The sequence below is a fragment of the Mustelus asterias genome, chromosome 19 (genome assembly GCF_964213995.1).
Source record: "Mustelus asterias chromosome 19, sMusAst1.hap1.1, whole genome shotgun sequence".
NCBI classification, from domain to species: Eukaryota; Metazoa; Chordata; class Chondrichthyes; order Carcharhiniformes; family Triakidae; genus Mustelus; species Mustelus asterias.
In genome coordinates, this window is record NC_135819.1 from 20084437 (window position 1) to 20110080 (window position 25644).

Genomic DNA, 25644 nt, shown 5'->3' on the forward strand with positions numbered 1-25644 from the left:
GGAGGCGTGAACCAGTATCGGTGGCACTGTACTACAAGGAGGAATCAGTGACTTTGGAAGAGAAACGATAGGGGCAGGATGGAGGCTGGAACTCTCCGGCCGTTTGCACCACGCTGCCGTAGCCAGTGAGAACTGAGAATCTGGTGTTCAGCCAAATCTCCATTCACTGCAGAATCCCAGCCGCGGACGAGGTCAGAGAATCCAACCTGTAAAAATGACCCAAATCAGGGTAAAACTATATACCAGCTCCAGAGTAAGCGCTCACTGTGTGGTTAGTTAAACACTTTTATAAAATCACTTCATTCTTCAGGTGTCGGTGTCAATAGCGAGGCCATATTTACTGTCCATCCCTGGTTACTCTCTCTGTCTCTCTCGAGGTGTGGGCCTTCTTCTCCAATCACTGCGGTCTACAAGAGTTTTCCACATTTAATTCCAAACAAATCATTTTGTCTCCAAGAGCCGAAAAACATTCAACTTACTGCACGACCGAGTGGGGACTCGAGGTGAAAGCATGTTTCGGGCCGTAGATAAATGGCAGCCGGAAATAGAAAAGCAGATAAATCAACAGAGGCCCAGCGTACTCTGTGAGAAACACCTGGGGAGAAATAACAAAACACGTCACACACTTATCTTGCACTTCGGGGGAAGAAAGGAAGGGGGCTGCTGCTCACTTCAATCAAGCTCCACACTCCTGAACTCTGGTCACTGGCTGGGAAAGTCACAGGAAGTGTGACGGGCAGGGGAAACAGCTAAAGGATCTTTTCGGGGAGGAGGAGAGTGGGGTGGCTGCTCTGGCTGCCTGCCACTCTTCAGTCATCTTGTCCTCATCCTTTGGCCCAAGAGACAGCACACGCCATTGTCCATCCACAACTGGTGAGCAACTGGAGTGTTCGATGGGCATCGAGATTATTTAGCTTGCTATGCTTATTTGATTTGGTGAACTTAGAGAGTTCATTTTGCTCCAAAAACAACTCTAGTCTGTAATTGCAGCAACTGCAAAGTATCATGCAAGTAGACTATGGTTCTTTTGTTCTTGCAGTTCAGACAGGGTAAACACATTCTGCTGTGAGAGCAGAGCAGTTAGTTAACAAACTGGTTGAATCTGGTTTCTCTAGCCCCAATTCAATTGGCTATAAATATAGCGTCCAATGTGATCTAGGGAACCAAGGATTATTAGAGTAGATGGGAATGTGGTACTCAAAAGACAAAAGGATTAGCCGTGGTCTTATTGAATGGTGGAGCAGACTCGAGCGGCCAAATGGCCTACTTCTGTTCCGATTTTGTATGTTTGCCTGCTTTCTTTATAGTTAAATTCCTTCAATTAGTCATGTTCCTTTGAAGAGGCATTCTTCTTCCCTGCTGCTGTCAGACTTTTAAATGGACCTGCCTTGCATTAAGTTGATCTTTCTCTACACCCTAATTATGACTATAACACTACATTCTGCACTCTCTCCGATGAATGGTGTGCTTTGTCTGTATAGCGCGCAAGAAACAATATTGTATGCTAATACATGTGACAATAATAAATCAAATCAGATCAAATCGTGTAAAGCACTGCCTACGTGCTTGCTTAAAACCAGCTACACCTTTAACTTTCTCCAGTCCTGAGGAAAGGTCATCAACCTGAAGCTCTGATTAACTCTGTTCCCCTCTGCACAGATGCTGCCTGATCTGCTGAGTATTTCCAGCATTCTTGGTTTGGAAAGCAATGCCTCATTCCTTTCTCACCAATTCAGATCCTCACTTGCAACAACAGTCAGTCATTCTAGTGCCAGCCCCGAAGCTCCAGAGAAAGGGTGGCACACAGAGCAAATAGTCCAAGGATTCTTGGTTCTGTTCAATTCACATACAAAATTAAATATGCACTTGAAACCGGAATCTTCTAAGTGATCCTGGGAACCAGCATAATATATGGTTGAGATCTCTGTTTACATCAACCATACGGTTAAATTCACATATTGTAAATTTTTCAGAGATTAATTTTAACAGTTGTGTGTGTAATCTATAATCATTTGGCATCACTGAGGCCGATTGTGCTTCTATCATGAAACATACATCCCGCTTCTGCCAGCTTGGCTCAGTTAGTAGCACTCGTGACTTGGAATCAGACAACTGTGGGTTTCGGACCCAATCCTGGAGTGGAACGTAACATAGAAATCATAGAAACCCTACAGTACAGAAAGAGGCCATTCGGCCCATCGAGTCTGCACCGACCATAATCCCACCCATATTCCTACATATTTACTCACTAATCCCTCTAACCTACGCATCTCAGGACACTAAGGGGCAATTTTAGCATGGCCAATCAACCTAACCCGCACATCTTTGGACTGTGGGAGGAAACCGGAGCACCCGGAGGAAACCCACGCAGACACGGGGAGAATGTGCAAACTCCACACAGACAGTGACCCAAGCCGGGAATCGAACCCAGGTCCCCGGAGTTGTGAAGCAACAGTGCTAACCACTGTGCTACCGTGCCGCCCGTAACCCAGGCAGACACCCCAGCGGGAGTCCAGCATTGTTGGCAAGGCCGGTGTACTTCGGTTTTAATTAGCAAGGTTCTCTCTCAAATTCAAGCTGCAATTTGCTTCGCCCAGAATAGCCCATTCAAAGACGATCCATCGAACATACAACGGAATCACAGAAGGAGGCCACTCAGCCCATTGAGTCCCTGCCAGCGTTTAGAAAGGCACTTGCAAATTTGGTCCCACTCCCCTGCTCTTTTCCCTGTAGCTCTGAGATTGTTTCCCTTTGCAACTGCCTATTCAGTTCCTTTTTGAAAGTTACTATTGAATCCACCCCCACCTGCAGAGAGATTGCTTGTTGTCCTTCAAAAGAACAGACCTGAATTTATACAGTGAGTCACCATGCCCCTCAGACAACACAATTGATGGGTTACTAAGGGGATAGAACAGTCAATTTTCACCCAAACATTACATGGTCAGCAGTTCACTGTGAATAGAAAAAAGTGCTAGCAATACTGCAGATCTTCCAAATTGATAGGTACGATGGGCATCCTACATGCACTCCAGTTAAAAAAGTCACCAGGATTGTAATTGTTAGTGTGTGGGGGGGGGGGGGGGGGGGGGGGGGGTGCAGTAACTCAGTACAGCAGAAGTTAAAAGACACAGATTTCAATTCATGAGGCAAGTCTGATTACAAATCTAACATCAAGCAACTTGCACAAGATGTCCACGCAAGAAGGGTAAGCTGTTGTGTCGTTCCGATCAGACATTTGAACCAAGGTCCCATCTCACTGCTTACATCAAAGATCCTACGATTCTATTCAAAGGACAGGAAGCTTCAAGTATCCTGAAGAACATTCTTCCCTCAACCAACACAAAACTAACTGAATATTTCTCTCTCGACTGGGTCATCACTTTTACCAGGAGTCTCTGGGATTTATTGGGTCTTTTGAAATATTGAGAATTCTAAGGAGCTGTTACAAACTCGAGGCTATGTCAATAATGCTGTCTCTGAGTCAGAAGGTTGAGGATCCAAGTCCAACGCCAAAAGACTTCAGCTCAAAATATAGACTAGCACTGCAGTTCCGAGGGAGTGCTGCATTGCTGGAGGTGCTACCTTTAGATGAAATGTTAAACTGAGGCTCCCCTCAGATGGGGGAGAAAGATCCCTCAACGCTATTTCAAGAAGAGCAAGCGAGTTCTCCTTGGTGTCCTGGCCAATATTTATCCCTCACTAACATGACCAGTACAGGCTACCTTTTTTTAAAAATTCATTCGTGGGACGCGGGGGTCGCTGGCTGGCCAGCATTTATTGCCCATCCCTAGTTGCCCTTGTTCAGAGGGCAGTTGAGAGTCAACCACATTGCTGTGGCTCTGGAGTCGCATGTAGGCCAGACTGGGTAAGGATGGCAGATTTCCTTCCCTAAAGGACATTAATGAACCTGATGGGTTTTTCCGACAATCGACAATGATTTCATGGTCATCAGTAGATTCTTAATTCCAGACATTTTTTATTGAATTCAAATTCCACCAGCTGGGGTAATGTTCCCCAGAACATTAGCCTGTTCATTGTCACAGTGCAGATTGTGGGAGCTTGCTGTGCATAAATTGGCTGCTGATTCCTACATTGTAAGAAGTGGCTATACTTCAAAAGTACCTCTTCACTGTTGGCAAAGTGGTTGGGGGCGCCGCAAAGGTGTTATATAAATGGAAATCTTTTTAAATCAAAGAATAAGGCACAAGGAGACCAAAAAATATGGCAACTATAAATTAAACACCTGCTCGGAGATCATATGTACATGACACAAAGGAACTATAAAGGCACCTTTGAAGTTTGAAAGGCAAATACCCCCCAAGTAAAATGCACAAGATCACAGAGCAAAAAGGATGAATTTATGATTGAAGCAGCGAGGTTGTTTAAAACTTACTGTAACCCATCCGATCTGAGCGCCGAGGTCTTTGAAGTACAGGGTGGCCGTGGTACCAACAGGGAGGTTCTGCAAGATTTCCTCATCCCTGAGTGACTTGCCCTCTGCAAAAACAGAGCAAAGAGAGAGATAGCTCACATTGACCCCACACTGAGGAAGGCAGTTCCCTCTCCATTCCCCACACACAATAGCTTGCAAGAATAGCATAACAGAAGGCTGTTCAGGCGCTGGTCCACTGTTCAGTTAGAGCCCAACTGATGTGTACCTTAACTCAAACTCACTTGCCTGTCTTTGCTCCATATCCCTTAACCCAAAGAAATATACCAATCCCAGTTTTGAAATTTTCAGTTAGCCCCAGCCTTAACAGCTAAATACAGGGGAGAGAGAGAAATCCAGATTTCCTCTACCCAGGGTGTGAAGAAGTGCTTCCCGGCATCAGCTCTGAACGGCCTAGCTCTAATTTTAAGGTTGCACTCCTTTGTTTTGAACTATAGAATCCCTATGGTGCAGAAAGAGACCATCCATCCATCGAGCCTACACCGACTCTCTGAAAGAGCAGCCAATGCAGGCTCTCCCCTCCACTCTAGGGGCGGCACGGTGGCACAGCGGTTAGCACTGCTGCTTCACAGCTCCAGGGACCTGGGTTCAATTCCCGGCTTGGGTCACTGTCTGTGTGGAGTTTGCACATTCTCCTCATGTCTGCGTGGGTTTCCTCCGGGAGCTCCGGTTTCCTCCCACAGTCCAAAGATGTGCGGGTTAGGTTGATTGGCCATGCTAAAATTGCCCCTTAGTGTCCTGGGATGCGTAGAGTAGAGGGATTAGTGGGTAAAATCTGTAGGGATATGGGGGTAGGGCCTGGGTGGGATTGTGGTCGGTGCAGACTCGATGGGCCGAATGGCCTCTTTCTGTACTGTAGGGTTTCTATGATTTCTATCCTCATGACCCCCGCACATCTACCATGGCTAATCCACCTCACCCACACATCTTTGGATGCCAAAGGGCAATTTAGCATTTCTAATCCACCTAACCTGCACACCTTGCAAGTGTGGGAGGAAACCGGAGCACCTGGAGGAAACCCACGCAGACACGGGGAGAATGAGGAAACGCAGTCATCCGAAGCCAGAACCGAATCCACATCCCTGGTGCTGTGAGGCAGTAGTGCTAACCACTGTGCCACCACATCTCACCCAGAGGAAACAGTTTCTCTCCATCTGCTCTATTAACTCCTCAATTGGATGACCTGTCTTAATCTTCTATATTGGTCGTTATAAATCGAACCCTTTTGGCCCCGGTGCCATTCTGGTGAATCTCCACTGTACCCCCTTCAGGAGGTGCTCCCAGGAGAACAAGAGCAGTACGGCACCACAGTGCGAGACTAATGGGCAATCACAGGGCGACAGGCACACGTTTCATGAGAGCGATTTTATTTTAGCCAGCTAGCTTGGTGAATGAAAGTTGGGGAAACCCATCAGGGTGGGCGCGAGTCTCCACACCAAGCTACTGATGTGCAGTTAGTTTGACAGATGTGTAGGAATCCCAGAAAGCTTTGGGGACAACCGAGCCCAAGGGTGAACAGGGTGTTATCGTCATTAGGTTGGCACCAAACAGAGTGCAAGTGCCACCTGAAGGTGAGATTGATTCATAACTTACTTGGATCCAGTCTGATGGACTGCCTGGCAGGATACCACTGTGCATCTGAAAGAGAAAACCAAGCCAAGTTTGTTAACACTTTTTTAAAAGTTTTATTTATAAGTGTCACAACTAGGCTTACATTAACACTGCAGTCAAGTTACTGTTAAAATCCCCCAGTCGCCACACTCCGGCGCCTGTTTGGGTACACGGAGGGAGAATTTAGCACGGCCAATGCACCCGAACCAGCACATCTTTCAGAGTGTGGGAGGAAACCGGAGCACCCGGAGGAAACCCACACAGACACGGGCGAATGTGCGGACTTCTCGCAGACTCTGACCCCAAGCTAGGAATCGAACCTGGGTCCTTAGCGCTGTGAGGCAGCAGTGCTGCCCGAGTATAGTTTCCCACCCTCCCTGCAGACAGGAACAATTTAAGATACTGAAAAACCATTATACTGTTCCCCACCACTTAAAACATTCATGCTTAAATGGGCAGACTCATAACAGCTGAAACAAGACAACCATTATCCGCTTGTACGGTTACTTCAAAGCACTGTAAGCAAAAACAGAAAATTCTGCAAAAACTCAGCAGGTCTGGCAGCATCGGTGGAGAGAGAAATGAAGTTAATGTTTTGAGTCCTTAGGACTATTCAGAGTATTGGAAATACTCAGTTCATCTCAGGAAGAAACAGTGAGTTCCAGGATCTCAAAGAACAAAGAAAATTGCAGCACAGGAACAGGCCCTTCGGCCCTCCAAGCCTGCACCGATCATGCTGCTCAACTGAACTAAAACCCCCTACCCTTCCAGGGACCTCTATTCCCATCCCATTCATGTACTTGTCAAGGTGCCCCTTAAAAGTCACTACCGTATCCGCTTCCACTACCTCCCCCGGCAGCGAGTTCCAGGCACTTTCTAGCTTGCTGCAGACTGGCTGGCTGTATTTATTATCCTTTCTATCAAAGCAAAAAAAAAACAAAATTGTTGAAACACAGAAGGCCATTCAGCCCATCGTGCCTGCACTGGCCCTCCAACTGAGCAATTCACCTAGTGCCAGTTCCCTACTTTCTCCCTGAAGCCCTGTGCATCCTTCCTCTTCCAAGTAAGAGTTTAATTGCTTTTTGAATGTTTCCGATTAAATCCGTCTCTACCATGCTCTCAGGCAGCGTGTTGCAGGCTTTAAACACTCGCTGCGTGAAAGTGTCTTTTCTCGTGTCACTTTTGCTGCTTCTGCCAAATGGTTTAAATCTGTGCCATCTCGTTTTCGATCCTTTCACGTTTTCGAGCCTTTCTACTCTGCCCCTGAAGGAGATGGGGGGGAAACAGTTGAGAGAGCAGACTGAAACGTAAGGATAACTGGCTGAACCCACATCTTATGCCAGGCAAGGCTCTGAACGATAAGGATTCCCCTAATTAAAGGCCCATTCAGCCAGAAAATCCTGGCTCTTTTGGGTGCTCTAGGTGTTTTATCCATTATAATGACTGTTAAAGATTGTATAAAAATCACTATGTACCTGCCCACAATATGTGGTATGGGGCCGTAAACAAACCACTGAATGGTTCAGTCACTTTAACACCTGGGGATGTATTCAGATAAAGACCACAGGGCCCCAAGATTTCATCCTAGGTCTCGCACAAATCCTCTGAACCAGTAGGGATGCTACAAGGGACCTTTCCGCCACACGCACCCCATCTCTAAAAGCAAAACGAGTTTGGCCAGTGTTCCCACTCCTGACGGCTATCCAAAGCTCCGCTGTCAAAAAATCATGTATTGAATATCAAGTGGTCAGCACTGGGCTTTCTGCTATGCCATCTAATGTCAAATAGCGGGAAAACAATCTCCGTTGCCGGTGAGTTCCCCCCGAGTGTAACTGAACCCCAAGAAAGAATCAAGGCCAGGAGCACAAGGGAAAAGAAAATACAGATTGCAATCCAACTGCGAAAGGTTAAATGAAGCTCTCAGGTTCACCAGTTAGGTAAAGACATCAATGCAGAGCTGGATCAGCCCGGGAACCCCACAGTAAAATATAAATACAACAGGGAGCTGAGATGATCAGAAAGTTGGAATACATCACATGAAGAGACACGTTCATCAGAAACTGGACTGGACTAGCCACATAAATACCATGGCTACCAGAGCAGGTCAGAGGCTGGGAATTCTACAGCAAGTAACTCACCTCCCCAGTCCCCAAATCCTAGCCACCATCTACAAGGCACAAGTCAGTCAGGAGTGTGATGGAACACTCTCCACCTGCCTGGATGAGTGCAGCTCCGACAACACTCAAGAAACTCGACACCATCCAGGGCAAAGCAGCGTGTTTGATCACTGCCCCATCCACCACCATAAACATTCACTGCCTCCACTGATGCACAGGAGCAGCTGTGTGTACCATCTGCAAGAGGCACTGCAGGAACTCACCAAGGCCCCTTAAGCTGTACCTTCCAAACTCATGATCATTACCACGTAGAAAGACATAGACAGTGGGCACTTGGGAACACCACCACCTGCAAGTTGCCCTCCAAGCCACACAACCTTGACTTGGAACAGCTGATCCTTCACTGTCACTGGGTTAAAATTCTGTAGCTCCCTCCCTAACTATGAATGTACCAACAGCACATGGACTCGTGGTTCAAGGCAGCTCATCACCACCTTCGCTGGCAATTAGGGATGGACAATAAATGCTGGCCTCGCCAGCGACACCCACATCCCATTAAATCATTTTAAAAATGGTTCCTGAAGGTGCTTATAGGAAAGACGGTCTTTATGGAAGGATCAGACTTCCTTTCTGTAATATTATGCTGATACAAACCCCTGCCCGCCCCCTTGTAATGGTTATAAAACAGCCCCTGCCACAATACATATGGTACGGATAGCTTTATTCAACTTTGTTCTTGTATTCTGAGTGTGTCTGGCACTGAGCATTGGTAACTGAAAGTTTGTTAGGTGCTGAACCAGCTAACCCCAGTGCTATTGCTGTCCTTTGACCCTTCACCCCTTAGCTTAGGGTGTCTGCTGCTCTCAATTGCCACCCAATATTAGCCAGACATTTGCCCATCTACACAAACGCCACCATTTAACATGACCAATGTGACGGACTGAGTCAGGGCACAACCACTAGTGGGCTTGGTGACACCGTCTCCAGAGGGATAGCTGGACTACACTCACCATTCAGGGTCATCCACGAAGGATCAATGGAATGTTGTACTGGGGGTGCTCAGCACTGGTTTGACTGTACCTTAGCGAATAGGAAAGAAACTGTACTGTCTCAAAACCCAGTGTCTGATGCTACTGACCGGTGCTTTTGTTTAAATATACAGGGCCACCGTGCAGCAATAGGAGTTTCATCAGGGTACCAGGATAAAGGGGCAGTTCACTGGCTTTCTGCGAGGTTTATTTAAAAATAAAATCACAGCTCCAATAGAACCCTGTCAAAAACCCAAACCAGAAAGAACTTTGTAAGGCTCAGGATGATTCCGCACCGGTTATCGAGCATCACCCCAGCTGCATACTCACGGTTCTTGTGGAACATAACCTTGATCTCTCCAATCGTGGCATGTGGCTCCACCTGTTTTTAAAAGAAATACATTTAGAGTTAAGGAAAAGCAAAATATCCATAACCAAATTCAGCTCCCATACTAACAGACACCCACGAGAGTCTGTGGTGTATTTGTTAAACTAATTTAAGCCCGGTGTTGCAGTTCAGATTTTTGAATGCTAGCTATTTAACCAAGGGGTGTATCACACCTGAGTGCATTCCTCAATGTCCACACTTGGGGGGTGCTGAATGAGACCAGGATCAAGAAGAGAGAAGAGCAGTTTTAAAATCAGCATCACGATGCCAACGAGATTAAGATAAGTCATCAGTCTTCATATCGGTGTGAATCGCACACCAGGGGAGTTTACTTTAGACATTGGCATTGGTGCAGGAACATAGTTGTAAGGAGAGAGGTGAAAAACAAACTCTGCTTGGGCCAGTATCGGCTCCCAAGCACTGAGCAAGCAACGCTGCAGCCTGCACCAATGAATGCTGAACCTACGAAATCAGACCAGCAACTTGGGAAAAGGGTCACGCAAGAGGAGAGGTACTGTGAAACAGTGAGCTGCCCGGTCTAAAAAGAAAATCACAAACTGAAACTGGCTAGGCTTGAAATAGTTATAACTAACGATGCCCCGGCCAATACTCACCCATAAAGCAACAGCTGAAACAAATGGTTTGGTTGCTGCTGTGGACAAACTGACTAGCACGCTTTCTACAACAGTGCCTGCCCTTCAAAAATCACTTCATTCCCTTCTTTTGCTTTGGTTGTCTGGAGGTGGTGAAAGGCGCTATAGAAATTCAAGCCTTTCAAAAGGGGAAGGCCACATTCTCCTTTAGCCACCTACAAGTTGGGGAAATGTCCAAGTTGGGGAAATGCACAAGTTGGGATGACTGACAGCATCAGTCTATTGGCAGCGAATGTTACAACAGCAGACAAGTGCCGCGGTGGAACAAAGCTAAGAAGGAGTTGTTGGCGGACTTCTCCAGAAGTTGACCTGCTGGCCCTAAAGTGGCTACTACACAGATAGGATTGGCCCCCTGCTCTGCCAGGAGCAGAGGAAGATAGACTGCACAGTTAACAACAGAAATGGCGACCAACGAAGAGAGGGCTGGTGTCACCAAGCGTATGATGGGTACGTGAGGGTTCGTAAGTTGCATCCATTTTCTGAGCCAAGGAGTATTCCATTTCAATCATATCAAAGCTGTTCTACATGAGGTGGGCGCTATGTCCTTCCTGGACAGAGGAGAGAAGACTCAATAACGAATGGTTCTGCATCAAACACAATTGAATTTTCCCAACCCACTCGTGTGTTCCAACAGAATTAGGACTGCTTGACTGTCTCTTTTCTAAGGCATGTTCTGGCCATGCCCACAGTTAGTCACCCACAGAGCCCTTGCTGCTTCAGGGATGCTGCTACCACTGACCGGCACTTAGTGAAAACCTGCAGGGCTGAGGTTAAATCTGAATTGTGATTTTCTTTGGACTTGCATCACTGGCCAGCTGCGAACGGAGCTGAAACCAGAACAAATCACTGATGAGGCTTGGGATCCTGCTATTCCCTATAGTTCACTCCCACACACCTTTGTGAACTAGGCCTGTTCCGGCAGCAACATCCATGTCACCGGGCGCACACACTACGGTAGTTTCTACATTGTCCACTCTATGGACCTGATGCCCTCTGCAATGGGCACCGGAGACCAAGGTCACTAGTTACAAGTGCCCGTCTGTCATCATGAGAAGTAACGACAGATACTCGGCTGGCAAGGTGAATGGAGGAACAACCTCCAAGAAGCACCGCAGAGAGCTGATGCCTGGATGGCATCCCTGGCAGGATGTTCCTCTCCGCTGTGGACCTCCACTACACTCGCACATGGCAAACAGATCACAGCGGCCACAAGGCAAAGCCACACGATCAATTATCGCACCCTCACCGAGACTCCTGGCTGACAGACTGGGCCACCTTTTGTCAGTTATGTGGTTCCACCACTACTAAACTGTACGTATCCCTATTCCCACTCAAAACAAGAAGTTTTAAATGCAGTTGCTGACACTTTAGTGCTGTGGGGGTGGAGCGTTTCAGTAATGTACTGGGGCAGAACGAGTAATAAAAGGAAAGCAGTGCAAATCTAGATTTTGTCATAGAATGATGCAGCACTGATAGAGGCCATTCTGTCCATCGTGCTCTTTTTGTTATCCAATTAGTTCCACCCAGCCTGCCCTTTCCCCATAGCCCACAATGATTTTCAACTATTTATCGGATTTCCTTTTGAGAGTTACCACTACATCTGCTGCTGCCGCCCTTTCAGGCAGCACGTCCCAGGACATCGCAATTCGCTGCATTAAAGAGGCTTCCTCGTGTCAACTCCGGCTATTTTACCCTGCCCCTTAAGTCTGTGCCCTCGGGGTTACCGACCCTCCTGCCACTGGCAACGGTTTACTTTCACTCGATCGTTCAACTGCTGTCCCTCAGTCGTGCTTTGAAACATAAGACTGTGCCAGGAATCAGTACGCCCCAAGACTAAATCCTGATGATAGAGGCCAGTCTGTCCATCATGCTCTTTTTGTTAGAGTTATCCAATTAGTTCCACCCAGCCTGCCCTTTCCCCATAGCCCACAATGGTTTTCAACTATTGGGACTGTGCCAGGAATCAGTTCGCCCCAAGACAAAATCCTGATGATGGGTGGTTGGTCATGGTGCGATTTGAGGTGATGAATAGAGAGCTAATTCCCGGTGTGCGGACTCCAGTACGAATGTTCCCATTGCGCTGACAGTGTTTTCAACAAGCCTGGTCACACAGGGCAAATAAACATACATTCCCACCAGTTAGCAGTTTGTTGACATGTAACTTATTACCTAGAATTGAGCCTACCTTGTCCAGGAAGGTGAGCTTCTGCTTGGTCCTCGCGTCCAGGATCTCCACCTCAAAGAAAACACACGCTTTTTTAGATTTCTTCTGTGATTTCATGGGGCGGCCGGGCAGAATCAGCCCGTTAGCCAACAGCATGTTTGGTTCTGGCAGCATCATGCTCGTACTCATAGTTACTCCAAACCGCTCCACTCTCTCCTCTCTGAAAGGCGATTTCAATTTAAAATCAAGTACAAAGGATAAAACTAATACAATTCTCCTCCGCGAGGTACAGGGAGCGGTGATAAAACCCAGTTATCTGCAGCTTCAAGACAGGGCAGCTCTAAAAAGGAGAGAGCCGGAGGGGAAGTAACCCGATAGCCCCGGAATGCGAGCTCCTGACAACTCCAACTAAATATAATCCAATTAAACAGCAGGAGAACATCTGGGACACTAAGGGTGAGCGGACTGGAGAAATGTACTCATCGGATTTTATTTGGGAAACAAACCAACTAATTGTGCAGCAGTCAGGACCGCCCGTGAGACCCCCCATGGCGCTTTATGCCATGGGGTAGCCCTCAGCATCCACTGAAAGGGGGTGACGCCTGCGTCGATAGAATGCAGTCCTCGCCAGGAGCTGAGGTGCTGGGCAAGTGCCAACCCATCCAAAACCCAAGAGGATTTTCACTCAGAACAGACATGGGCCATCAGAATATCCAAAAAAAAAAATCACAGGCTCTCACCCGACAGCAGCATGGAAACAGGCCATTCAGCCCCACTGGTTTGTGCTAGCATTTACGCTCTACATGAACCTTTCCCACAATCCCCCCCACCCATGCCTCACCAGCCTCTTTTCATTTTATCCGAATAAAAAGGCAAGTGTCTTGGTGCCTGGACTGATTTTCATCGCCTTTGGGGGTGGGGCGGGGAGTGGCGAGAGACAAATTTTCCATAACATTTTTTCCCCCTCAACAAGGTTTTGTTTCCTGTGGTTCCGTTCCCGCCTCTCCCAGTGATTTACATGGCTGCAGGGGGTCCTGGTATGTTGACAGGATCATCTGTGATGTCTGCTCTGTTGAATGGTCAGCTGACACTCAACAGTCCAGGATCACAAGTGGAGAGTTTTGCACGCCAATGGCTATTGAAGAATGTGCAGGTCATACAGAACCTGGCGCGGGGACAAAATGGTGAAGAAATAATGAAATCGATCAGAGCTCAGCCAGCACAATGTGACAGATATCATCAGAATCAAACACCTCCATTTCAATTACTAAAGGTGAAATGTTCTTCCTTCAAATGCACTTTTTAAAATTCATTCGTGGGACCTGGGCATCGCTGGCTGGGCCAGCATTTATTGCCCATCCCTAGTTACCCGAGGGCAGTTGAGAGTCAACCATATTGCTGTGGCTCTGGAGTCACATGTAGGCCAGATCGGGTAAGGATGGCAGATTCCCTTCCCGAAAGGACATTAGTGAACCAGATGGGTTTTTATGACAATCGACAATGGTTTCATGGTCATCAGTAGAACCTTAATTCCAGATTTTTTTTTATTGAATTCAAATTCCACCATCTGCTGTGGTGGGATTCAAACTGGGTGCCCAGGACATTAGCTGAGTTTCTGGATTAATAGTCTAGCGATAATACCACTCGGCCATCACATCCCCTACTCCACTTTCACCCAATCATAAATAACCATATCCCAGAAAAGTGCCCTTCAGCCTCCTAACGCTTCATCACCACAGCACTGCTGTGACCACAGCAACCTCCCTATACACCAATCCTGCAATGTACTAACACATCTCAACGTGCTTCACAAGAGTGTTATCAAACAAGATTTGACACGGAGCCACATCCAAAAGCTTCGTCAAAGCTAGGTTTTAATGCAGCATCTTCAAGGAATGAGAGGTAGAAGGGCAGATAGGCATTCTGGAGCTTAGGGCCTTGGCAGCTGAACACGGCTGCCAGTTGCGCAGTGATTAAAACTGGGAATGCGCAATAGGAACGCAAAGATCTTAGTATTTCAGGGTTAGACAAGGTTACAGAGTTGTGGCGGGAGGGCAGGATAAAGCCATCCATATAGAGCATTAATAATTCAACTGTGGAGCAGAGACAGAATCTTTCGACACAGAGCTACAGAGGACTGAAAAATAAAGCATCCATTTAACTTTCTTTATCTGCATTCTAACTGCGGTGTCAGAAAGAGTTCAGAGTAACAGATTTAGAGAGCAATCATTTGAATCATCAAATCTTTTGTGGTAGACAAGACTCTTGTGGCAACTTTCACCTCTTCTGGACTGTCCTTCCCCAGTTCATGAACAGTTGTGCGCATGCGTGTACCCAGTATTTAACTGTGCTGATATATCTTGCCCATTGACTTGTTGAGTGTGAATTTCATGGTCTTGAAGCTTCGTAGAGGGCTATTCTTGACACTGTTGACTCATATCCTGACTCGCAACCAGAAATGTGTTTGCGTCAACAACTGTGGACTTCTAGAACTAGAGGGAAAATGCTTTTTAGAATTTCAATGTTGGCCCAGGGCTCTCAAAAGATAAAAAGGACCCCCTCACTGGACATAGATACTTAAGTCGAGCCCCGATATGGCGGTTTCTGTGGCAGAGCTTTGCAGCCGAGACCCTGAGAAAGTAAACTGAGTGTTGCATTAATGCGCAAATACTAGCACCTTCATTTGCAGCTGTTAAAACTGAGCTCGGAGCTTAGCCCGTGTCAGTCATATTAATAGTAACCTCAGTCAGGACAAACACAGTGAGCAGTGCACAAAGGGAATAACAACCGTCACACACCCGTCCTTCAGAGAGCGTGGAGCAGAAATGGACTTTACCTGGAACCCTGGCTTCATATCTTTTGACAAACAGTAAGCTATCCAGCGCTTTACTTTATCAGCTAGAACAGATAGTGCTTTTTTAAAATGTTGAAGGGGAAATTTTAAGAGCGGTATGTCACAGTGTAGCTGGGTCCCACAAGTAAAGTTTTGACAGCACAGCTCTCTGTATTTGTAACGTTTAGCCCCCGTGTCTGAATAATTTGGATCAGGGCTGGCGATGGGGTAGGTTAAGAATAACCAGAGAGACGCTCTGAGAACAGTCACCTTTGAGACAGAATGTCACCCAGTTTTCCGCAGTGAGTCACAACACAGCAAACTCCGACACTTGGGCTACACGCAAGGCAATTGGTGATTTATATGGCAGCCTGTGGGAGAGGCAGTGTGAAGGTGAAAGAGGAGAAAGAACAATATCAGCTTTCATTAGGTGCGACTGATATTCTGCACTAACTTCCTCTGACAGAAACTGTTGAGGTTAAAGCGGCTGCCACTGGGCTATTTTCACTCCCGTCCTGTTTGCCTTCCCACAACAAGGCGGTCAGAGGCACTCAGAACAAGTCTCCTGAGCAGGTGAAGCACTTAAACAGAACACTTAGTGTTTTACCAAAATGAAGATGGTCTAAAGTATTTCCAGCTACTTAAACCTGGGCAGTCTCGGTTGGGGAAAGACACGAGGCAGCTGTATATAAGTGTTCTTACGCTGCCTACCGCTGAGCGAGTTACAGAAGTGCTGGAAGAGCAGTCAAGCAAGTAACTTATCCCACAAAACGTGGACAGTCTGAAGCAACAACTGGAAACCTTAGGAAGCTGACACATTCGGGAGGAGCAGGTGATTTTGTATATTCGGTGCCCAAAGCTCAACACCACTCAGACTTTCCTTGCATCATGTTTGGGTCTGTTGAGTAATTTCTTTCATTTGTGTGTTCATGAGATGTGAATGTCCATCCCTGGTTGCCCTCAAGGTGGTGGTGGTGAGCTGCCTTTCTCGAACCACTGCAGTCCATGTGCTGTAGGTACACCCACAGCGCTGTTAGGAGGGAGTTCCAGGATTTTGACCCAAAGACAGTGAAGGATATATTTCCGAGTCGAGATGGTGAGTGACTCGGAGGGAAACCTCCAGGTTGGGTGGTGTTCCCATGTGCCTGCTGCTCTTGTCCTTCTAGATGGTAGAGATCGTGGGTTTGGAAGGTGTGGTCAAAGGAGCATTGGCGAGTTGCCTTGATGAGTTCTGCAGTATATCTTGTAGATGGTACACTGCTGCCACTGTACGTCAGTGGTAGAGGAGTGAATGTTAAGTTGGTGAATGTGGTGCCAATCATGTGGGCCCCTTGGTCCTGGATGCCACCCCCACCTCCGGCCACTTTTGCAAATAGGGTCAGGACTTCTCTTTTGGTGTTGTACCTTTGTGGTGCCAATCTCTCATGGTTCAATTCCGAATCATCACTTAGTGAGTGCTCTTGCCCGAGTCAGCTGATCATGGATTTAAGCTCCACTTCAGAGCTCGGGCACATATAATCTAGACTGACAGTCCCAGTGGAGCACTGCGCTGTCAGAGGTGAGTGTAGTCACTACTGTAGTGTAGGAAATGCAGCAATCAACTCATGCAGAGCAAGATCCCACACAGCAAATAGATAAACAAGCAGGAGTTTCAGTGATGCTCACTAAAACTGGGGGTTAAACATTAGCCAAGACACCAGGAAAAACCTTTCTTCAAGAAGGCAGACAGGGCCTTGCTCTTCCTAAAGACGGTAACATTGACAGTGCAGTGCTGCCATGGTACCTCACTGGAGTGAAGTTAACGGTTTGTGCTTAAGAGCGACTTGATCCATCAGCTTCTGACTCAGAGACCAGAATGCCACCCATAGCACCCCAGCTGGCATCTGACAAATACCAGGATTCCTCAATAAGCCTCTGCTTAAAAGCCGTCGTTCTCAGAGTTTATCACAGCATATCCCAAGACAGCGAATGCCTGAAGCAGTGCCAGTGTATATTTAGCATGCTGCAGCAACGTGGTGTTTGATGTAGATGAACGCAGGATATCAGGTTTATATCTTTGCAGAGACGGGGCAGAGTTCAATTTACAGACTTATTTCTGCCAATTTCAAAGAATTTTTCCATTTAGTCGACCCGAGCAGCACAAAGCACTGTTTCTCATCACACCCGATGGACTAGTAAACACAGCACACATGGACTGCAGTGGTTCAAGAAAGGCAGCTCACCACCACCACCTCGAGGGCAACTAGGGATAGACATTCACATCCCATGAACACGCAAATGAAAAAAATTACTCAACAACAGACCCAAACATGATGCAAGGAAAGTCTGAGCGGTGTTGAGCTTTGGTCAGTGAGGGGGGACCTTGGGTTGAGTGAGTTTATTGGCAATTTGGTTCAAAGTGGGAATTCAACTAATAAATCTTTTTCAAACTCAATTTTAGAGTAAAAGTCAGATTCTGAGCTAGAACGAACAGGTGTTTAGCAAGTTAAATAGCCTAGTTAGCTGCCTTAGTGGCAATTAGCTGTCAATCATCCGAGGAAAGCTCTTGCCTGAACAGGTAGGTATTGATTACTGTAGCATGAAGCTAAGCTAGAGAGAGTGACTCTGATGTGGAGATGCCGGCGTTGGACTGGGGTGGGCATGGTAAGAAGTCTCACAACACCAGGTTAAAGTCCAACAGGTTTATTTGGAAGCGCGAGCTTTCGGAGCCCTGCTCCTTCCTCACTCAGCTGATGAAGGAGCAGCACTCCGAAAGCTCGCAATTCAGTATATTTGGGAATTTGGTTCAAAGTGAGAATTTGGAGCCAAAAGGAAAAGAGAATCTTCAGGTTTACTGTAAGAAGTGTGACTTACAATAAGAGTGTTAGGAGTTGGGTAATTAAGGGGAGGAAGGATAAGAGATGCTCTTTTTTTTCCTAACTTCCTCAGCCTTCAGGAAGTGGTCTTATTCTGCCACTGGAGAAGAAGCTAGTTATTTGGTGAGCATCTGCTAAGTGACTATGGTAGTCTATTCTGAAAGTTCAAAATAGTCTAACAACTGGTGACAAGGTTAATAAAGTAAAATATATCACTGAATAAAATAATTAAATAGTTCATTGTAACACATTAAGGAAGGCAGGACAGAGGATGTGTCACACCTGCAGTATGTGGGAGCCGGACAGGGGATGTGTCACAGCTGCACTATGTGGGTGCTCCTGGGTGTCAGTTTGATCCAGGGCAAATACGTCTGCAGCACGTGTTTGAAGTTCAAGCAGCTTTGGCTCAGAGTTTATGAGCTGGAGGCTGAACTACAGACACTGCAATGCATCAGGGAGGGGGTAGTTACCTGGATTCTTTGTACCAGGAGGCAGTCACACCTCTTAGGACAGCGTCTTCTGATTTGGTCAGGGGTCAGAGACCGGAGAGTGTGAACCGGAGAGTGTGACTACAAGTGAGGCAGGTAAGGGGGTTCAGAGGGCAGGAGCACAGGAGCCTCAGCCTTTGCAATTGTCCAATGGGTTTGAGGTATTTTCAGGTTGTTTGGATAAGATCAGGGGCGGTAGGGTGGATGAACTAACTGACTATGGCAACGTGGTCCAGGAAGCCATTTAAGTGGGGGAGCAAAAAGGAATGTGGCGATAGTAGGGGATAGTATAGTCAGAGGTATTGACACCATTCTCTGCAGCAAAGAGCGCGAGACAGCTATTTTGCCTGCCCGGTGCCAGGGTTTGGGACACTGCAGCTGGAGAGGAACTAGAAGTGGGAGGGGGAGGACCCAGTTCTCATACTCCACATAGGTACCAACATAGGCAGGACAAAGAAGGAGGTACTGCACAGTCAGTACGAGGAGCTTGGCACCAAATTAAGAAGCAGAACCGCAAAGGTCATTATCTCTGGACTATTACCTGAGCCATATGCTGATTGGCAGAGGACAAATCAGATTAAAGAGATGAATATATATGATAATATAGGGCGGCACGGTAGCACCGTGGTTAGCGCTGCTGCATCACAGCGCCAGAGACCTGGGTTCGATTCCCAGCTTGGGTCACTGTCTGTGCATGTTCTCCCCATGTCTGCATGCATTTCCTCCGGGTGCTCCGGTTTCCTCCCACAGTCTAAAAGGCATGCTGGTTAGGTGCATTGACCCGAACAGGTGCTGGAGTGTGGTGACGAGGGGAATTTCACAATAACTTCATTGCAGTGTTAATATAAGCCTTACTTTTGACTAATAAATAAGCTTTAAAACATCTGGGACAAGGCGTGTGTGATACCATCACTGTTATGAATGGGGCAATGTGAGAACGTCTCCAAACCCAGCCAGCAGGAGACGTCCTGTTATAAAGTATGACAACCTAGCTCCATCATTTCGGTGAGGCACCAGGTAGGAGTGGACTGCTCTCATATACGTGCAGGTTCTGGCAAAAGATAGAAGTTACACACAGGGTCACGTCTCCTTCTGCCCCACTCTCCCCAGTCCTCATTATGTCCAGAGTACAGAGATCACAATACAGGAGCTGTATAGTACGAAGTACAAAGTTCTCTGTATAGGCTAGATATGCAGTCAGGGCAAAGTTGCAATTCACAATGGTGAACGGAAGGTGGCTTTTAAATTTGCTTAACATTAATCAGTCTAAAACAAGGAATCCGGACCTTTTCAGCAGAGAGGCACTGGTGGTCTTTATGAAGGAGTTTTCAGTGTCAGTAAAGGTTTTATGGGAGTAAGTCAACTGCCCCACCCAGTGGCAAAGTACTGTAAAGACAGGAATGAGAAGCATAGCTAAATTACCGATGGATGGATGATACCCAGTGCGCAACACAGCTCGGCTGTTATGTCCTTACAGTCTCTTATTTTCTGCCTACAATTTATTCATTTCAGCCACCTTGAGAGGCTACCCAACCTTCACATTATATAACAACTCCCCGCGTCACAGTCTGATTGGGCTGCCGCTTGCCTCGCAGCCCTTCAAACATGCAAAGCAATTCTTCCCCAACAAGTTGGCAGGAAAAGTTCTCCAGCCAGAATATTCTTAGAGCCCCATTCACAAATCGAAGCAGCAGCGTTCAAAAGAAAATTAAATAAAAGCATTTTTCCAATGTCCCAATTATTATTTCTTCCTGACTATTTGCAGTGCCAGACAGTAGCTCAATTTTCAATGCCTCCCTTGGAGATCCAGAGTCATTGTTTTAGATTACTAGTCTTGAAGGGCTAGCAGCTGTAGCTAAATGCAAGGAAGATCATTCAGTCCATTCATTCAGAAAAAGCCTACAAACATCCCCACCTCAACCAATTGTTACTTAAACAGCTCTCGAGTTCGCCTCCTTTTCCAGAGTACATTGTACACATAGAACATGGAAAAAATACAGCACAAACAGGCCCTTCGGCCCACAAGTTGCGTCGGTCATGTCCCTACCTACCTAGGCTTATATATAGGCTTACCTATAACCCTCAATCCTATTAAGTTCCATGTACTCATCCAGAAGTCTCTTAAAAGACCCTATCGAGTTTGCCTCCACCACCACTGACAACAGCCGATTCCACTCACCCACCACCCTTGGAGTGAAAAACTTATCCCTGACATCTCCTCTGTACCTACTCCCCAGCACCTTAAACCTGTGTCCTCTCGTAGCAGCCATTTCAGCCCTGGGAAAAAGCCTCCGAGAATCCACCCGATCTATACCTCTCAACATCTTGTACACCTCTATGAGGTCACCTCTCATCCTCCGTCTCTCCAAGGAGAAAAGACCGAGCTCCCTCAGCCTATCCTCACAAGACATGCCAACCAATCCAGGCAACATCCTTGTAAATCTTCTCTGCACCCTTTCAATCATTTCCACATCCCTCCTGTAATGAGGCGACCAGAACTGAGCACAGTACTCCAAGTGGGGTCTGACGAGGGTCTTCTAAAGCTGCATCATTATCTCCCGACTCCTAAACTCAATCCCTCGATTGATGAAGGCCAGCACACCATACGCCTTCTTAACCACCTCCTCTACCTGCGAGGCCGATTTAAGAGTCCTATGGACCCGGACCCCAAGGTCCTTCTGATTCTCTACACTGCTCAGAGTCTTACCCTTGCTATTATACTCCTTCATCCCATTTGACCTGCCAAAATGGACCACTACACATTTATCCGGGTTGAAGTCCATCTGCCACTTCTCCGCCCAGTCTTGCATCCTATCTATGTCACGCTGCAGCTTCTGACATCCCTCCATCACTATGAAGATCCCCCGAACAGTTATATAAGTTTGCCCTTCACTAAGTTTGGTCCTGTTTTCCCTGATGCTACTGTCGTGGTTTAGGTTGAACTATTTCACATTAACAAAGCAAAAAATCCCAACACGCTCCCCAGGAGTGGTTACCAGCCAGTAACTGACACCAAAGAAAGGGACATAATAAGATACCGGCAGGATTTAAAGGAGGGTCTTATAAAGTTTATTTATTAGTGCCACAAGTAGGCTTACATAACACTGCAATGAAGTTACTGTGAAAATCCCCTAGTCGCCACAGTCCGGCGCCTGTTCAAGGATACCGAGGGAGAATTTAGCACGGCCAGTGCAGCTAACCTGCACGTCTTACAAAGGAGCTGGGAGGTTCAAGGAGAGAATTCCAGAGTTTAGGGCTGAGGCAACTCTTGCCTGGACTGCCAAGGGAGGGGGTGAAAGAACTGGGAGATAGGCATGTGGCCAGGACCGAAGGAACTCAGAGTTCTCAAGTTATCTTTTGGACATGGCTTATTATGTCACAGCCAACTCCTGTCAAAGCTGAAAAAGAGATTTCTCTAATCTCTCCTCGCAATCCAAGCCCCTTTTGTTATTTTACCTTTTAACAAGGGAGTATTGTGATTAGCTAATATACAGAGCCACAGGCTTACGCAAGGTAACCAGCGAGTTCTAGTCAGTGTTGGCTGACTCTAGCTGTAATGTGTATTCGTGGAGGCAACAACCACCGAGGCAAAAAACTAAACCAGTGGGAGACAGTCCGTGTGAGAAGGGAATAACTCAGTTGGAAGTATGGGCGGTGAGGGCACTAGAACCTCAGCAGAGGCACAATAAAAACACACAATAAAAATAAATCAGTCGATGAAGGGTTGACCAACCACTTCAAATAAAGCAGCAGGCCTCTGCCATGGAGACAGGCCTCTCGTTAGATTTTCCGAAACGTACACAGGAAAAAACAATCACACAATTATATTTTCTCACATATATTCACTGTTATGTAATTGAAAAAGTGTCACAATCAGCCTCATGCTCAGGGTAAATGATTGGTAAAATGTGAACCTGGCTAACATCTTTTCCTTCCTCTATTGCTGCAAATTTCACTGGCTTCTCAGATTTTAAGTGGAAGGGGAGGAACCCTCTGAAAGTACAACACATCCTCAACGTTCTCACACCCAATGTGCACAAATCTGGAAACAGGATGAACCCGCTTCTGGTTCAGATGTAAGTGCAACTAAAATGAGCTAATTTTCCAACTCAAATACAAAAGATCACTGCATTGCCAGCTACCGACATGTACTTGTAACTACCCCAGCTCGCCCTTCCAACCTTCTCTCTTTAACTTGACCGCCCCTCTTGATGAAGGTGAAGACAGTGACTCCCTTGCTGAGGCGTAGGGGCAGTCACTGATAGAAACATAGAAAAAAAACTACAGCACAAACAGGCCCTTCGGCCCACAAGTTGTGCCGAACACATCCCTACCTTCTAGACCTACCTATAACCCTCCATCCTATTAAGCTCCATGTACTCATCCAGGAGTCTCTTAAAAGACCCTATTGAGTTCGCCTCCACCACCACTGACGGCAGCCGATTCCACTCGCCCACCACCCTCTGTGTGAAAAACTTACCCCTAACATCTCCCCTGTACCTACCCCCCAGCACCTTAAACCTGTGTCCTCTCGTAGCAGACATTTCCACCCTGGGAAAAAGCCTCTGGGAGTCCACCCGATCTATGCCTCTCAACATCTTATACAGCTCTATTAGGTCTCCTCTCATCCTTCGTCTCTCCAAGGAGAAAAGACCGAGCTCCCTCAGCCTATCCTCAGAAGGCATGCCACTCAATCCAGGCAACATCCTTGTAAATCTCCTCTGCACCTTTTCAATCTTTTCAACATCCTTCCTATAGTGAGGCGACCAGAACTGAGCACAGTACTCCAAGTGGGGTCTGACGAGGGTCTTATATAGCTGCATCATTATCCCCAGACTCCTAAACTCAATCCCTCGATTGATAAAGGCCAGCACACCATACGCCTTCTTAACCACCTCCTCCACCTGCGGGGCCGATTTCAGAGTCCTATGGACCCGGACCCCAAGGTCCTTCTGATCCTCTACAGTACTAAGAGTCTTTCCCTTTATATTGTACTCCTTCATCCCATTTGACCTGCCAAAATGGACCACTATGCATTTATCTGGGTTGAAGTCCATCTGCCACTTGTCCGCCCAGTCTTGCATCCTATCTATGTCCCTCTGTAACTTCTGACATCCCTCCAGACTATCCACAACCCCACCAACCTTTGTGTCGTCGGCAAACCTACCAACCCATCCCTCCGCTTCCTCATCCAGGTCATTTATGAAAATGACAAACAGCAAGGGTCCCAGAACAGATCCCTGGGGCACACCACTGGTGACCGACCTCCATTTAGAAAAAGATATAGCCAAGTAGCCGATCTTTAGTCCAAGCCTTGCCAGCATCTGTTGACAGACTGTCCCTTCACAGCCACATCACATCCCGACCCTCACCACGGAGAAGGTTCTGCGTTTGGAAGATCAAATGGCAACTCTCAGGCAATCATCCCCTTGACAAAAAACACGGGTCACACACCAAGGTCAACTGCAGCCCTACGCCCCTTGTCCCAGTCGAATGGAGCCAACACACCACAGAATGGGAAGCCAACATGCATCCTTCCTGATAAAATCAAATTACTGCGGATGCTGGAATCTGAAACTAAGAGAGAAAACGCTTGACAAAGGGTCATCTGGACTCGAAACGTCAGCTCTTTTCTCTCCTTACAGATGCTGCCAGACCTGCTGAGATTTTCCAGCGTTTTCCCTTTTGGTTTGCATCCTCCCTGATGTGGACAATTCAAAGCTGGTTTGGAATTGCAAGAGAAAGGGAAGTTTTCATTCAGGATGCAGATAAATCAGGTGAGGACAGTGACTGCCCTCAACATCAAGGCAGCATTTGACCAAACGATGAGACCAAGGCACCCGAGCAAACTGAAGAAAGTGGGAACCAAGGGGAAAACTCTCCACTGGTCAGAGTCATACCGGTAATCAGGCCAGTCACGTAAATGCTGCAAGTGGGACAATTCAGACACTGCAATCAGAGAAAAAGGGTGAGATATATTCAATTAACATAGAGACAAGGGAGTGTTAAGGGGTTTAACATCTTTGAAATTGGATAAAGCCCAGACAAAAGAGAAAACAATTCTTGGCTGTTAAAGGAAGCTAGAGAAGAAATAGCAGAGTCTCTCTGACCATCAACTGTTACCGCTATTTAAACAGGGAGAAAGGGATAGACCAAGTAATCACAGGCCAGTCAACCCAACTTCAATTGTGGGAAAATTACTGGGAAAAGTTCTGACAGACAGTATAAATATTTAGAAAGATATGGGTTAATCAAAAACAGTCTTGAAGGATTCATTAAGGGGAGGTCGTGTCTGACTGTATTTTTTGAGGGAACAAGGAGGATTGATGAGAGTGGTGCATTGAGTCACAGAGCAGTAAGGCAACTGCGGCCTGGGAGTCACATGAGACCCACCTGGGTTCTGAGTGCTGCCCACGAGACATTTTGTCGACCATTGCCCCATGCGCAGGATTGCCACATTCTGCTGATTTCCATCCCTATAGTTTTTCCCTACCGGTCTGACTGAAGGACAGACGCACAGTGTGACGGCACCGTGCCTTTAAGAAATATATTGTAATCATGTTTCTCTGCAGGATGTTTCTGCAGTCCTTGGCAATTTGTTGGCACCAAGTTGTTTGCAGCCGATGTCCTTTACTGTTACTGAAGCAGTATAATTGACAGCATGTTTATTTTTCATCTGGACTAATGCAGTGTTGGTGGATTTAATGTGTCCCCAGGGATTGATATGGATAGTTGACTATCATTGATATGGATTTCAGAAAGACTTCTGTTAAGGTCCCTATTGACTGGTCATGAAAGTAAAAGCCCATAGGTACAAAAGGAAAGATGAATCCAAATTGGCTCAGAGGCAGGAAGCAAAGGGTATAATGTTCGATGGGTGCTTTTGAGACTGGAAGGCTATTTCCAGTGGCGTTCCAGGGCTCAGTACTAGCTCCCCTGCTTTTTGTGATATATAACCAATCATTTGGACTTGTGCAGGGAGGGTGTGAAAAAGTTTTCAGACAATATCAGAACTTGTTGTGTGGTTGGTAATGACGAAAACTGTAGCCTGCAGGAA

General features: G+C 46.8%; 2 protein-coding genes across 9 annotated transcripts in view; one reads left to right on the forward strand and one right to left on the reverse strand.

Moving 5' to 3' along the window:
- The window catches only part of tecrb (trans-2,3-enoyl-CoA reductase b), a 59432-nt gene that overhangs the window by 25981 nt on the left and 7807 nt on the right, over positions 1 to 25644 (reverse strand). The window contains exons 1-6 of one of the 4 annotated variants that reach the window (XM_078235130.1): positions 23755 to 24033; positions 12433 to 12483; positions 9537 to 9588; positions 6044 to 6088; positions 4394 to 4497; positions 480 to 595 (exon numbers count right to left, since the gene is read on the reverse strand). In XM_078235130.1, coding sequence (XP_078091256.1) covers positions 480 to 595; positions 4394 to 4497; positions 6044 to 6088; positions 9537 to 9588; positions 12433 to 12483; positions 23755 to 23787 — 401 coding nt within the window. In that variant the 5' untranslated portion in view covers positions 23788 to 24033. Of the gene's footprint in view, positions 1 to 479; positions 596 to 4393; positions 4498 to 6043; positions 6089 to 9536; positions 9589 to 12432; positions 12761 to 16045; positions 16079 to 23754; positions 24034 to 25644 lie in introns of those variants that run through there. The other 3 variants (XM_078235131.1, XM_078235132.1, XM_078235129.1) reach the window with 3 other exon arrangements.
- Positions 14918 to 25644, forward strand: part of nxnl1 (nucleoredoxin like 1) — a 42954-nt gene continuing 32227 nt past the window's right edge. For 2 of the 5 annotated variants that reach the window (XM_078235135.1, XM_078235134.1), the window contains exons 1-2: positions 14918 to 15280; positions 22555 to 22663. The gene's annotated coding sequence lies outside the window, so the exon portion shown is untranslated. The remainder of the gene's footprint in view (positions 15281 to 22554; positions 22664 to 25644) is intronic. The other 3 variants (XR_013500143.1, XM_078235136.1, XM_078235133.1) reach the window with 3 other exon arrangements.